General features: G+C 37.4%; 2 protein-coding genes across 4 annotated transcripts; both read left to right on the top strand.

The window, feature by feature from the left end:
* Nucleotides 1–203: 203 nt before the first annotated feature.
* Nucleotides 204–8,363, top strand: LOC139690373 (putative ribosome-binding factor A, mitochondrial). 3 transcript variants are annotated; one of them, XM_071587802.1, is made up of 7 exons: nt 204–615; nt 907–1,093; nt 1,186–1,354; nt 3,514–3,653; nt 3,745–3,843; nt 6,951–7,080; nt 7,854–8,363. In XM_071587802.1, the coding sequence occupies exons 1-7, from the start codon at nt 536–538 to the stop codon at nt 8,141–8,143; spliced, it is 1,095 nt and encodes a 364-aa protein (XP_071443903.1). In that variant the 5' UTR covers nt 204–535; the 3' UTR covers nt 8,144–8,363. The 3 variants fall into 3 exon arrangements, with proteins under 3 accessions (XP_071443903.1, XP_071443904.1, XP_071443902.1); XM_071587803.1 differs by having other exon boundaries at nt 204–517; nt 7,854–8,362; XM_071587801.1 differs by having other exon boundaries at nt 204–787; nt 7,854–8,362.
* A 3,012-nt stretch (nt 8,364–11,375) lies between these two features.
* Nucleotides 11,376–12,034, top strand: LOC139690433 (tigger transposable element-derived protein 2-like). Its single transcript, XM_071587884.1, has 2 exons — nt 11,376–11,669; nt 11,735–12,034. The coding sequence occupies exons 1-2, from the start codon at nt 11,376–11,378 to the stop codon at nt 12,032–12,034; spliced, it is 594 nt and encodes a 197-aa protein (XP_071443985.1).
* The last annotated feature ends 1,269 nt before the right edge of the window (nt 12,035–13,303 follow it).

Genomic DNA, 13,303 nt, shown 5'->3' with positions numbered 1-13,303 from the left:
CAAAACATAAATAATTTTAAAATAAAAACATACACTTTAATTTCAGGGCAAAATAATCAAACCAACCAAGCAATTCTTAAAATAGCATCCTATAATTCCTACGCGTTCCTCAAATGGTAGTAGCTGGTACTAATGCGCAGACAGCGCGGGCTGCCGCGGGTGGGGGACGGGGGCGGGCGCGGCCGGTTACAGCGAGCAGCAACATGACCAATGCTACCACATTGAATAACAACAAGTCATTATTTCTGTTGTGAAAAACATGTTGTACATACAACTCATAGCCTCGCTAGGTAAAGTTCTCCTGCGCTAATTAATGATGCCAACCTAATTCGTGCAAAAAGAATTGAAAATTTTATTGCCAGAACTGTATTGCCTTTGTATTGAGCATTGTTTCTTGGCAGCCCTGTGTAATCACTATCAGCGTGGTGGGGATTTTGGTGAAGTTAGTAATGTTTGGTTTTGCAAGTTGTGGTTCAGCAACTATGAATAACCCGTTCAGGGTTATGTTTGTTTAAAGGTTTGGGGCAATCTATCTATGATCATAGGGAGATGTTACTTGTCAGGGGTAAAACCAATCAAGGGAAGACGTGATATATTATTATCGTCAATTTACTTGTAAGGTGATCTGGTATCTTGCATTGAAACACATTACACATTTATTTAGGGTTATGTATAAGTTAACTTTAGTATATCGTTACTTTTCAACGAGCGGCCTCGCCTGTAGTAAAAGTGCGGGAAGACAAGCCCGTATCATGAATAAATTTATCGGCGGTTCCTCGAAAAAAAGGTTAAATTGTACTTGCTGTGTATCAATATGGAGTATGAGTTTATGTAATAGTTAACTCTGAAAAATAAATGAATACTGGACCAGAATATACAATGCGTTAACTTATGTATTCGTATTAGATCGTGGTATCCGGCGAAGGAGGTGTCGGCTACTTCCTTGCCGCATATCATTCAGCCGAAGAGAGGAGAAAGAAATTCTCGTCGAGTATCTGTTTTAAACAAACTTTTCATGAAGTATATAAGTGATCTCCTGACAGCCGGAGAGCTAACGCCAGGTGAATCCCTTGAAGGTCTCGAAATTTCTAAGGTAATATCGCAAATTTTGCTTGTATTAAGCAATTGAATCCGTTTCTAGTCAGTTACATATTTTTTTATTATTTCCGCATAAATTTCATATAGGTGAAGATATCCGCAGATTTTTCAGTTTTGAGTGTGTACTGGGTGGCGAAAGGGACTGTAACCGACGACAAATTTGAAGGTGTTTTGCCAGATTACGCAGGGAGATTGAGGCACGAACTAACGCAACTCAGACTTATTGGAAATGTCCCCGTCATTCGTTTTATAAAAGGTCAGTATTATGGAAAGTGAATTTTAACTTGAATTTGAAGCTTTATTGTGGAATTTTATCCACCAATGTGCTTTCATTCGGGTTCTGTGTTGCCATAAAGTTGATTTGATAATCCAAACACCTGATATTACGTTCACCATGTTCTTCAAAATTTCGAACTAATTACATGTAGTTATGGCTACGGAAATGCATTTTGATCAAATGAATTTATGGTGCCTACCACAGTAGTAGACTGACTTATTTGATATCTTTGTGAATATCGAGATCCGAGTGGTCCCCCGTATGATATGCAGTGGGTTGAGCTTTGATCTGGATCTTATGAGTTCTCGAATTTGTATGTGATGAAATTTTAAATGGCAATGAGTATTTAGCTCCAAGTAATTAGAGTGCTGGTAGTCATTTCTAGCTCTGGTGCATTGTTTTTGGGGTACTATTGCTCCTTTCACCACCTTGCCTTCACCATTGCAGCACTTGCCCCTGTGGGCTAGTGCCATAGGTTTGTAGGATTCACAATTGTGTCTATCTTAATTTATTGGGTTAAATAAGAGATGTTCCTTCCGTAGTAGTGTTTTTAACTTCAAACATCACTTAAATCGCCATGGCACTGGGGTCAGATGAAGCTGCCTCGATGGGAAAACTGATTGGACCTTTTGTCTGTGTTCTTCCCTGTGACCTATTTGGCACGAGTGGTCAAACTAGGAGTAATTATCATTATTTTCCCTAACACAGTTCAAGGAGTTGCTAGAAGATAGAACATACAAAGCTCTTCCACCACACCAAAGCTATAGTCAGCCCTTTGGTAGAATTTTGTTTGGTATGTGTTAAAAACAATATGTGCAGAAATTTGTAGTTACCCGTACGCTGTGATTTTCTGAGGATCATTCTCAGCCTTTCAAAGGGTTTTCATTAAACATATAAGGGTAATATGACTTATGGCTCTAGTCGCGTGGAGGAAATCTGATAAATACTCTTTAAAATCATGTTGGATGTAAAGCTTCCCTGTTCTCTCCCTGTTTATGTGCATGAGAGATCATTTCACTCCTTAGATCACAAACTTATTCATGATTATTGTTGTGGACAGAAAAAATGGGCATTCATATTTTTTTACTTATCATTATTAGGTAATGAGGAGTGTTTTCATGTGGGGATAATAATGTGCAATCATATCTCTAAATATGTAATAAAAACACCATATCTTTTTCATGGTGTCAGATAACCTGTAAAACTGAGGGAATATGGCTGGTGTTCTAGAAAAGTTGGTGCTTGAACCATTTAATTTAGGAAAGTTCCCTGCATGTCATTTTGGGATTTGTTTGAGTTATGCTAATATCCAGCTGTTGCTACTACCCTACTTTACCCTCAATTGAGAGACATTTCATGGAGATCATACAAATTTAGGCAGTGGTTCACACTTCATCTAAAAATGTTCTCAGAATGATTTTGAAAAAACTGCTTTCTTTTCCCCAAAAATCAATGTTCATCTAAGATCAGGTCAATTTGCAATAAATTTTGATTACAAGAGAATTTATGAATAAAATGATTCACCTACTCAATATTCTTTCTGCTAATATGCAGTATATTCGCTTGATATCATGCACACCTGATACCAATATGAGACCAGCAACTAATTTGTCTTGTCTGACATACTTTTAACCAATAATGAATTAACAGCTGGCTAATAGAATGCTAACTGTAGACTTTTTGGGAACATGGAATAGCTCGGTAAACTGAAAATATTTGCTGTGAAACTTGGGGAATTTCTTGATAAATTGTGGCCACCATGATTTTGTGCCTTTTAAAGCCATTTGAAATTGTTTCCGCTCTCAAATAATCAGTACAGTCTAAATGGACTTCTTAATGATTATATGATATATTTAGTTTGAACTTCGATGTTTACTGTTTTCTTGCCCTGTATTTTAGTAGTGCATATGCTGCACTGTGCATTCTTGACCTGTCTTACTCAAGTATAATCTTTTACTCATTTATAATCATTAGATTAATAAAGTATAACATTAATACTTATATCTTATTTTTTAAAATTATTGAAAAATGTAACTTGTTTCTTGCTGCTGCCTAATATATTTACTGGTAGATTGAATTTAAAGTTAGTTATGAGTTTTCTGTGATGCACTTAATATGGCTCTCTCTTTATGATCCAGATAAATCGCTGAATAAAGTTGCAGAGGTGGATGCACTATTAGCTGTCTCTGATTTTGGTGATGATTTTGTGCCAACTGATCCATCATATTATTTACTATCAAATTTAACACTCTCAACAAAGTTACCACAACACCTAGAGGTATGGATGGATTAGCTCTGGCTATTTAAATCACAAAATAGTACGTAAAAACGAATCATATTTAGTTGAATGATAATGTTAACATTTTTAGGAAAAAATACTCAGCCTGAATGGTGATTATCCAGATATGCCTGTGCCTTCAATGCAGTCAGATGCCCTTGGAATTGACCATGATGGCATAATGCAAAAGGTATGTTGTTAATTGGTCATAGTATCTATTACTAATCATACATTTTGGTAAGTAAACTTGGGCAATTACTAAATTCATTCCCATCATTTGTAGTACAGATTGCCTTTGCTGGGTTCTCTTCTTGGCTAAATGGAGTCCATCTTTGAATTTTTCTTATTTTAGTCCCTAATAACACAGTGCTCATAGCTAACCCATAGAAAACAGAAGGAAGCTTCTTTACACTTTCAAGCTTCATTTCGTGGAATTGTTTGATGCCCATATTAAAAGAGTTTGTAATTTTTCACCACTTGCGGCATCATCAGGTGATGACAAACTCTTTTAAGGTGATGACAAACTCTTTTAATAAGGAAAGCTTCTTTGGTCATTTACTAAAATGTATGATACATTATTTTTTATGAACAATAACAAATATGGAGGTATCCAGGAACTATAGGATTCAGCTATTATGGCATTAATTGGGTCTGAATTATGAGGGGTAGTGCATTACAAATACAGAAATATGTAGATAAAAGTGGGAGTCATTATTATTAATATCACGGGTAATATACCATTTAAGGTTAAGTTTTTACATTGTGAAAACCTGAGTAAAATAATTGACCTAAAAAAGATATAGACTTCTAAAGCACGTCTATATAATATTAACAAGATTTCCTATGCAGTATTTCCTCTTTCTGCTTCTAATAAATTCTACTCATTTTGCTATCTGAAATTTCTGCTCTCTTTTTCTTTAATTTCTCCGTTTTCACAGATTTATCACAGCAACCCATTACTGCTGCTCAATATTTTATTCATTCAGCTTTTTCTTTCTTTTTCTAATTTTCCTGGACTACTTTCTGCCATGTCATATCAAACATTTCGTTGATATCTTTTTTTACTACTCCCATTTCCTCCATTCCCCTCTTTAGCCAACATTTCATTAGTCTCCAATGTATGCATATCCTATTTTCTGAAACACCAGAATACGGAACTGTAAATTATTATTATGAGCAGTGGTTTACAAGTGAAGGCAGGTTTTTGATATACAGCGGGACCAAGTATTGCTACACTTCAAAGTCTAGCTTAATTTGGCACTAAATACTGCAACATCCTAAATTACAATAAGCATCTTGTTGATTCTTACTGTATATTTCCCTCCATTTCACTTGATATGCCTAATCTTTTCCTCACTCACCAAACATACTCCCTTCATGGTTATATATATATATATATTGTTCTGCACTTCATGGCCACTCAATGTACCCTAAATCCACTTATTCTGCTGGATCGGAATGGTTAAAGTAGTATAGACACAAAGAGGAGTGTTGCATTAGCCAAAGAAACTTCTACAACGAGGAGGGAGTTGATGACTGGAGCTTTTGAACAAGGATGTAAAGAAAAGGCTCGTCAAAACCTTGATATGGAGTGTAGTTATGTACGGCATGGGAACATGCACATTGAAGCGGGATGATTGACATACGAGGGTCATCCGGAAAGTAGTACCCGTTCGTGAAATAAAAAGACAAAAGTAAATATTAACAAACATAAAAAATTTTATTTGAAAGAGGATACTTTAAACTACTTCTCAACATAATCTCCAAGCAAATTAAGGCATTTGTCGTAACGTGTGACAAGTTTCTGTATTCCTGCTGCATAGTCCTTCGCCGCCAGCTCATTGAGATACGCGAGGGACCCATCTTGCACAAATTTTTGCATAATGCAGATGGTGTTTAACAATTTCATGAACAATTGTTCGAGAAACATTGGGAAAATGCTCACAGATGTCATCAATTGTGACGCGCCGATCGTTCCTCACGAATTCGTCAACTGAGCTCACCAGTTGGTCTGTAATGACAGACGGTCTCCCCGAACGCTCATCGTCGTGTGTGTTCCCCCTCCCCATGTTGAAGTTGCGACACCACCGCCGAACAGACGACTCGTCCATTACATTGTCTCCATACACCTCCTTTAATTGGCGATGAATATCACATGGGCGAACGTTTCTTGCATTGAGGAATTTAATCACTGCCCTCACTTCACAACTGGCGGCGTTCTCAATTTTTTTAAACATTGTAAACAATCACAGAAACAACACAGGCAATGCTAGCGTCACGCAACTTGGCTCAGAGAAGGCAGACAAGCCACTGAAGCTATCTGACCTCGTCCAGCGGCTACTCGCGTCGTCAGCACTTCATGCGGCATGAACGGGTACTACTTTCCGGATGACCCTCGTAGATTGGAGACTTTGGAAATGTGGGTGCGGAGAAGGATGGAAAAAGTGAAGAGGATGGAAAGGAAAACAAATGAGAAAGTGCTAGGTTGGGTGGGGGAGGAGAGGGGATTGTTGGGGGATATCCAAAGGAGCCAGGAAAGATGTATTCAATATGTTTTGATTGGCAATGCGATGTTGAAGACTGTGATAGAGGGTAGAATGTTAGGCAAGTGAGTAAGGGGCAGGAATAGGATAAGGGTGTTGAACGGAATTAAGAGAGGATGGAAGTACTCAGAGATGATGAGGGGTTTATTGTAATTTAGGATGTTAGGTTATGGTTTGTTAGAAGAGGGAAGGAAATTATTAATGTACAGTTTGTTAGCTTAGCTCAAAACCCTACCTTAACCAGTATTTTGCTGATGATAGCAATAATTTTAATTGTGATTTAGCTAATGTTGTTTCATATTTCAGAGAACTTTCTAACAGATAATTATTTTTGAATCAGATTTTTTGCATCGTGTAAAGATAACCATTTTGTGGCTTGAATGGAATTGTTTTAAAATATTTAATCTGCTTTCTGTTATTTTCAACAAAAAAATTGAAAATTTTATCAACTAAAGTGAAATGTAATGGTAATAATAAGGCAAATGAAAAATCATTCACCTGACCAGAATTCAACTCTTTGATTTCCGGAAAAGTGGTTTGGCTGAGTGCTTACTAGGTTTAAGGCAAATCATTTTTGCATTGAAATCTGAAATTGGTATGCACATCATTGGGTGACTCCATTAAAGTTCATAATGTGGCATATCCTGCATTTTACTTGAATTCATTGGATTGAGTGTCGGTCAGCTAAATATTTCGTATTTGCTTAGTCCTCATACAATTGGTCTAATTTTTATATTCATTGTTAATATCTCAGATACAGCTTTCAATGAAAAAGGCAAAGGCTCCTCATAGAATACCAGCGGCTATTAATTCCGAGAATGTAGAATTGAATTCAGATGAAGAAACAAGCCTGACTAGTCTAAAAGCTGAAGATTCAGTGAAAGGTAAGAATATAAAAGTGTAGGGAAGAATTTTCTTTTGGGTGGAATTTTCTTAAATATTTTACCCATGTGGTAAAATATTTAAGATCTATAGTCTGGAAGAAAGTATTAAGTAACTCATCAGGCATCAAAATTAGTAGTCCTTAGCCCAGAACCAAAGTTTTTCTAGTTGAAAATGCCAGATTTTGTGAACAGTTGTGGATTTTAAATTTCTTTGTCAAGTATTCGATGAGTCTTAAGCACTGATCCTGGAATGTATGGTGCATGTTTATAAGTGTTAAACATCTCATAAAACATCAGCTGATTGTTATTACATCATTCTTATGAATTTACCTGTGTATTTTCTGGAGATTGTAAGTATTTTGATATCATATTCTTTCAGTTTTTCTAGGGCAAACCTGCCCATCACTCATAGCCAGTATTTTACATGTATTATCCTATCATGTGATGGGTTATAATCTGATTTTGTTTCATTATTCTGTAGTGAACAGGTTGATGTTGCCATTTTATCTACTACAGCACTTGAAGAGGGTTATAAGTTGGCATAAGTCCTATTTCATAATTGATATCTCGACTAATCACAATGGAATATTGAACAATCTTATTTAGCATTTTGGTTGTGACATCCCATTTTTCCAAAAATTATTATGTTAATGTTTCGATCTACGTTGTGTAAATTTTTAATAGTATTGCTACAATAATTTACTGTTTTAGAAGGCTAGATTGATTGATAATTATTGTTTTAAATATATAAAAGGATAATTGACTTTTTTCAGAAAATGGAACTGAAATAATTGTGCAGAATTCAGAATTGAGAAAATTCTTTGCTAAACGAAAAGCTTTGCAATCTAAAGTTCTTAAAACGCCTAAGAATTATGAACCCGGCAAAGAAATTTTGCTGTCTCAAGAAAATTCATTGGATGATGAAGAAGAAGATTTTGATGATTATGATACATTAGCTAATAATGCTCATAGGATAAAAGAATTGGAAATTCACGAGGATGATTTTGAAGAAATAGATAGTGACTTTAAGTCCCCATATTTTGAAGGTAGAAACCTTAAATGAATATTGTAGATCTCATCGATATTAGTTCTCTTTTATGCTTTTATTTTGATCAGAAAAGTGAGTTATAAACAAATATTTTCGTATTAAATAATTTTAATCTTCATGTGACCTTGTTTTTGAGGCTTGAAATTCATCATTAACTTGTTCCTGACAAGATTGACTATTTTTATATTCTGTGAATATATGCCTTGTTGTTTCCTGGTTCTGTAATAGTTAACTGTAATAAAATGTTAATTTCTAGGAATTAAATTGCCTTCCTTTGTGACTATTACCTGTATTCCTCAAATAAAAAAAACCATAAACAGTTGTCAACTCTGAGGTCAGTTAGGTAGGTGATGGTAGAGTTCACCGAGTACCAAGCCTGGCAGCATGTAAAATTCACATATCAGGGTAGGGGGACCAGTTCCTTCCTGTGCCAGTTATGGTTTCCCAGGAACATCTGGTACCTGAAAAAACATAGCTTGGGTGTAGCTGCAGGTGCCCAGAGAGGCTTGCCCGGTAATTGAACCTGGGCCCTCCGGTCAGTAGTCTAATGCCCTACCCCTGGACTACCACGACCCACATTCATCAAATAATTATGGGACCAACATCATGCTAATTAAATGTCAGAGATTTTGTTGGACAAAATCATTCCTTGACTGGAGTTTAAACCTAGATCACCAAGTTTTGTTTGATTTCTAAACATTTAATGTATGGCTTCCCAGTTTAGACAAAAATTTCTGGTGAAACTGCCCTGTGGAATAGCACTAAAATGCTCTTTTTCCTCAAGGTGCAAGGTGGAAACAGCTTTAATTGTGAAAAATGTTTCCTTTTTTGCAAGCCTATCTCTATCCAAGATATAGGTTTGGTGCATTTTATTTTTATTCTCAATTTCCTTAGTTTCACCAAAAAAAACCATTATTGCTATTCAAACTAAGACATCCATGCTGATACAATGATGGACAAAAAGTTAGTCAAGGAGAAATCTTCGAGAAAGTTAGGTTAAAATATTCCCTGCACAGCCCATCTTCCATAGCGGGAAGCCATTTATACCCACATTTAGATTCAAGTTTCAAATTGAAAGGACTCCAGGTGTAGAAGTAAGGTATAAATATGAAGGTAATGGCATAGAAGTGATTTAAAGTGACTATGAATATATTTTAAATAGATTTTCTATTTACTATACCTTACCCCTAGAAAATGGTCCATATTATAGGTACAGTTTTGAGTACTCAATGGTTTCTGGCTCAACTTTGTGGAAGATCATGTTCATTAAATGAAGAACTTAATGTATTTTTCCACTGTTCTTTATTTTGGTGCAACTATTTTCAACACTTTGGAGCTTTGAAACTAGTATTACCAAAATAAAGAAAAGTGGAAAAATACATTGTGTTTTTCATTCAGTAAAGAGAGATGTTAAACCTAATTTTTGTCAAAATTATTTTCTACCTTACTGTCATTTGACACCATACTACCACCCTTGCAAATTTAAATTATTTTTCCCTCCCCCATCGCTTTCTACCATGTGATCACATTCACCCTTGAACATGGTCCTTGCTGAACTCAGTCCACTTAGACCCAAAGAGTATTCTCTTCCCATTTCACTGGCCTGTTAGTAAGAAAACTAGAAGTATATTCTTTTTACTTGATGTAAAGAGGATGTGCATGTGGTAGATGAGGAGGTTGGATGTTCAGGAGAGTTTTCAGAGCCATGGGTTGGATTGTTTAAGTGAGACAAGTCCTGGATACTCCTGTGTACTACATTGTATCATGCCTCATAGTCTAGCCTTCATGGAAGGCTCATTTACAAGTCCAAAGTGCTGCACATGCTTGGTTGATTATTTTTTTTCAGGCATTCCCCATCATTTGGGGTCATATTACACTAAGCTGAAACCGTAAAATTCTTGCCACTAAGAGACAAAAAAAGCAAGTATTTCCAAATTCATTGAATCATTTTATCAGGCATCAGACCTAAACTCAATTGAGGCCCTGTCAATGGATCAAGAGAATATGTCCAGTTGCCTTCCATTCATGTTATTAGAACACTTTGGTAGATAGCTACCTACATTTTTCATTTCTGGAGTTAAAGTTAGCTGAAGGATTCCATAGGGATGTGCAGCCATGTTAATGGAGTGACCTATCTCTCAAGAGTGATCATGAAGGTACACACTCCCACCAGGGACAGAATTCATTTCGTATCCGTGAATACCGCCTTATCTTCTTTGTCAGCCATGCCTCTCTTAATAAGGTATGTAATTGAAAATTCTTATATAACCAAATATGTACATAGTATGTAGACTGAATGGGCCAGCACCACCTACTCAAGCCCATTTCTCAGAGCTGCAAGTGAATTTACGAATTCTTATATAACCAAATATGTACATAGTATGTAGACTGAATGGGCCAGCACCACCTACTCAAGCCCATTTCTCAGAGCTGCAAGTGAATTTACAAATCGTAAAATTATTCAAATCAAAATTGTCTAAGAAAACATGTCCATATAATGTTTAAAAGTAGATTTACGATTGCTATTAGAATGTTCTGAAAGTATAATTCATAAATACCTTTGTAATGCATCATACCAACCTCTCAAAAATATCTATAATATCAATAATTTTCTCATTTTGGTAAGTGTGTAATCAAGTAGGACAACATCCTTGGTTGGGGAGGATGGGAAGAATCTTGAAGGTTGCTTTTCATCTATGGATGAAATATTAATGAATATTATTTTTGTTATAATGGTGCAAACCATCTGAAATGTAAAATTGATTGTTTCATGGGGCAAGAAAACTTGGTAGTGATACTTCGGTACCATAATCCAGGTCAGGAATCCTAGGGGAAGAACTCCAGGTGTTTCTCAGCACCTATGAACTGGTCCCTGAGAGAAATAGTTAAGGAAAGATTCCATGCATCAATTATTCTTATGGAACATTCCAATTTCAAACAATACTGGTGAACCTGAGAGTGCTCTTAGAATGGATGTGTCCCTATGGTTGCTGAAGATGAAACTTAGTGAATATTTTCAGATGATTATAATTTAATCTTAGATGATAAATTTTCAAAATAATTTTCTCTTTCAGCAAAAACCTACCCAGGTATCTAAATTTTAAAATACAGTCAAATCTCGTTACTATGCCACCTTGCTATTAAGCCACTTTTGCTCGGTCCCTACAAAATTAAATACAAAATAAATTTACTATGCCACCCCCTGTTCTTGCTACTATGCCACTTTTATGCGGAGCTTTTCGAGGAGATGTTGCGCACGTGGGATGGACGACTCGGCCGGCAGGGACACAGGGTGCTGGTCTGTCTCGATAACTTCTCTGGCCACCCTCCCGAGCTCCAGCTGAGCAACATTAAACTGGTATTCTTCCCAACCAAAAAGACAGCCAATTTGCAACCAATGGATCAAGGAATCATAGAGGACCTCAAGTGCCACTATAAGAAGCTCCTGCTATGCTGCCAGCTTGAGGCCATGGACTATGGAAAGGAGCTCAAGTTCACGTTGCTCGATGCTCCATACGTCTCCCTGCGTGCTTGGGAGCAGGTTGGCTAGTCGACAATCAGGAATTGTTTCGCGAAGTTCATCAAAGAGATCCAAACTGAGGACAGGATGCGGAGCTGCTCGAGATCTGGGAAGCTCTGCCTGTCAAGGAGAAGATGCACAAGAACGGGGAGATCGAGCAGTCTGACTTTCTTGAAGCCGATGAGCACCTCACGGCTGGTGGGTCTTTCATGCTGGAGGAGTTTTCGGAGGAGATGCTGTGCAGTGCAGAGCCGATGAAAAGCAAAGATGATGAGATTACTGTCGAGGAGGAAATCGTTCCGTTCGAGGAAGTCCAGCGCACTTGTAGCACCGTCCGGAAGTTCATGCAACAGAGAAGCAGGAAGCCTGATGTGATGCAAGTGTAAGATATGCCAGCCGATGATTCTTGAGAGCTTTGGACTGATGGGATACTTGAGAAAAAAAGACGTTTTTACAAACCCTCGTTACTATGCCACTCTTGCTCGGTAGTAGTAGTAGTATTTAGGGGAGGCGACTGACAGCTGAGGTCATTTGTGTCATAGGGGATGGACAGGAAAGGATGAAGGGTGGAGAGAAACCCGGCGTTGGCATTAGCCTACTCTTAATGAAAGGCGCCACGGGGTCTGCAGCTTAACGTCCCATTCGACGGACGACGTACTCACTCCAGTGCCCTCCACAAAGTAAGGATCCTCCACCTCAATAAGGATTGAGATACCTCTGAAAAATATTCAACACCACCGTGATTTGATCCCGGGCCCTCTGGGTGGGAAGCCAGTACGTTAGCCCCCGCACCATCTCGATTACCCTCTTGCTCGGTCCCGACAGGTGGCATAGTAATGAGATTTGACTGTATGCAAAATCAAATGAGGACTCTTTGAGCCATTCTAGTTTTAAGTCATGTAATGAATAGCAAGGGGCTCCTGTACAAAATTACATGAGATTAAGTTCACTAGCACAAGAATATAAATACAAATGCCCTATTTTTTGCATTTATGTAATATATTCAGAATTACCCTTCACCTTTTGTCATGAATGCATCAATCTCCTTTGAATCCCATTGCATAAAAGAAATGGGAGAATAGTGACTTGTGGATTCGGATGTTGCAGCCCATGCCTACTTCTGATATGTGCTATTTAAACACAAGAGCCATACTTCTTGACTTCACTGAATGCTTCTGTGGTCCATAATGAACAGATATACCATCGAACCAGCAGACTAATATCGCAAATTCAATTTCCATCCAGTACTTGCAGTATCTTTTTGTAGCCCCCTTTCGACCATTATGGCAAAGGGATTCACTATGGCAAGAGTGAACATCTAGGCTGACCAAGGTTAAGCTTCACTGCAAATCGCAGTTTCATGGTTTTGAATCAGTTAACCATAGTATGAGCTCTGTGTGAATTCTCTTGGAACCCTATTTATGTCTATACTGCTATGGGTACTCATTTGTTGCCCATGCACTGACCCTTTGTGAACAATCATCAGCATGTAATCAGCTCCTAGTACCATGATGGCCACTTGCAAAGTACCCGAGTCCTGCACCTTTTGTTACAGCCAAGTTCAATGCTCAGCTCCACTTCAAAGTTGTAGTGATGCGGTTTTGTTCAAAAAATGTGTTGCCTAACCACCAATATTGCAATAGATGAAGTTAAAT

This window comes from Hetaerina americana, unplaced genomic scaffold, assembly GCF_022747635.1.
Source record: "Hetaerina americana unplaced genomic scaffold, ioHetAmer1.1.p SCAF_3, whole genome shotgun sequence".
NCBI classification, from domain to species: domain Eukaryota; kingdom Metazoa; phylum Arthropoda; class Insecta; order Odonata; family Calopterygidae; genus Hetaerina; species Hetaerina americana.
The sequence above is the reverse complement of the archived record's forward strand: the minus strand, read 5'-3'. Positions and strand labels throughout refer to the sequence as shown.

What these genes read in the sequence shown, in the direction of transcription:
- LOC139690433 (XM_071587884.1), top strand. Translation starts at nt 11,376, where the DNA reads ATGTTGCGCACGTGGGATGGACGACTCGGCCGGCAGGGACACAGGGTG. An exon ending in CCCTGCGTGCTTGGGAGCAG is followed by an intron (nt 11,670 to 11,734) that starts GTTGGCTAGTCG and finishes AACTGAGGACAG; the next exon opens with GATGCGGAGCTGCTCGAGAT.
- LOC139690373 (XM_071587801.1), top strand. Translation starts at nt 669, where the DNA reads ATGTATAAGTTAACTTTAGTATATCGTTACTTTTCAACGAGCGGCCTC. An exon ending in AAGGTCTCGAAATTTCTAAG is followed by an intron (nt 1,094 to 1,185) that starts GTAATATCGCAA and finishes AATTTCATATAG; the next exon opens with GTGAAGATATCCGCAGATTT. An exon ending in AGTTACCACAACACCTAGAG is followed by an intron (nt 3,654 to 3,744) that starts GTATGGATGGAT and finishes TAACATTTTTAG; the next exon opens with GAAAAAATACTCAGCCTGAA.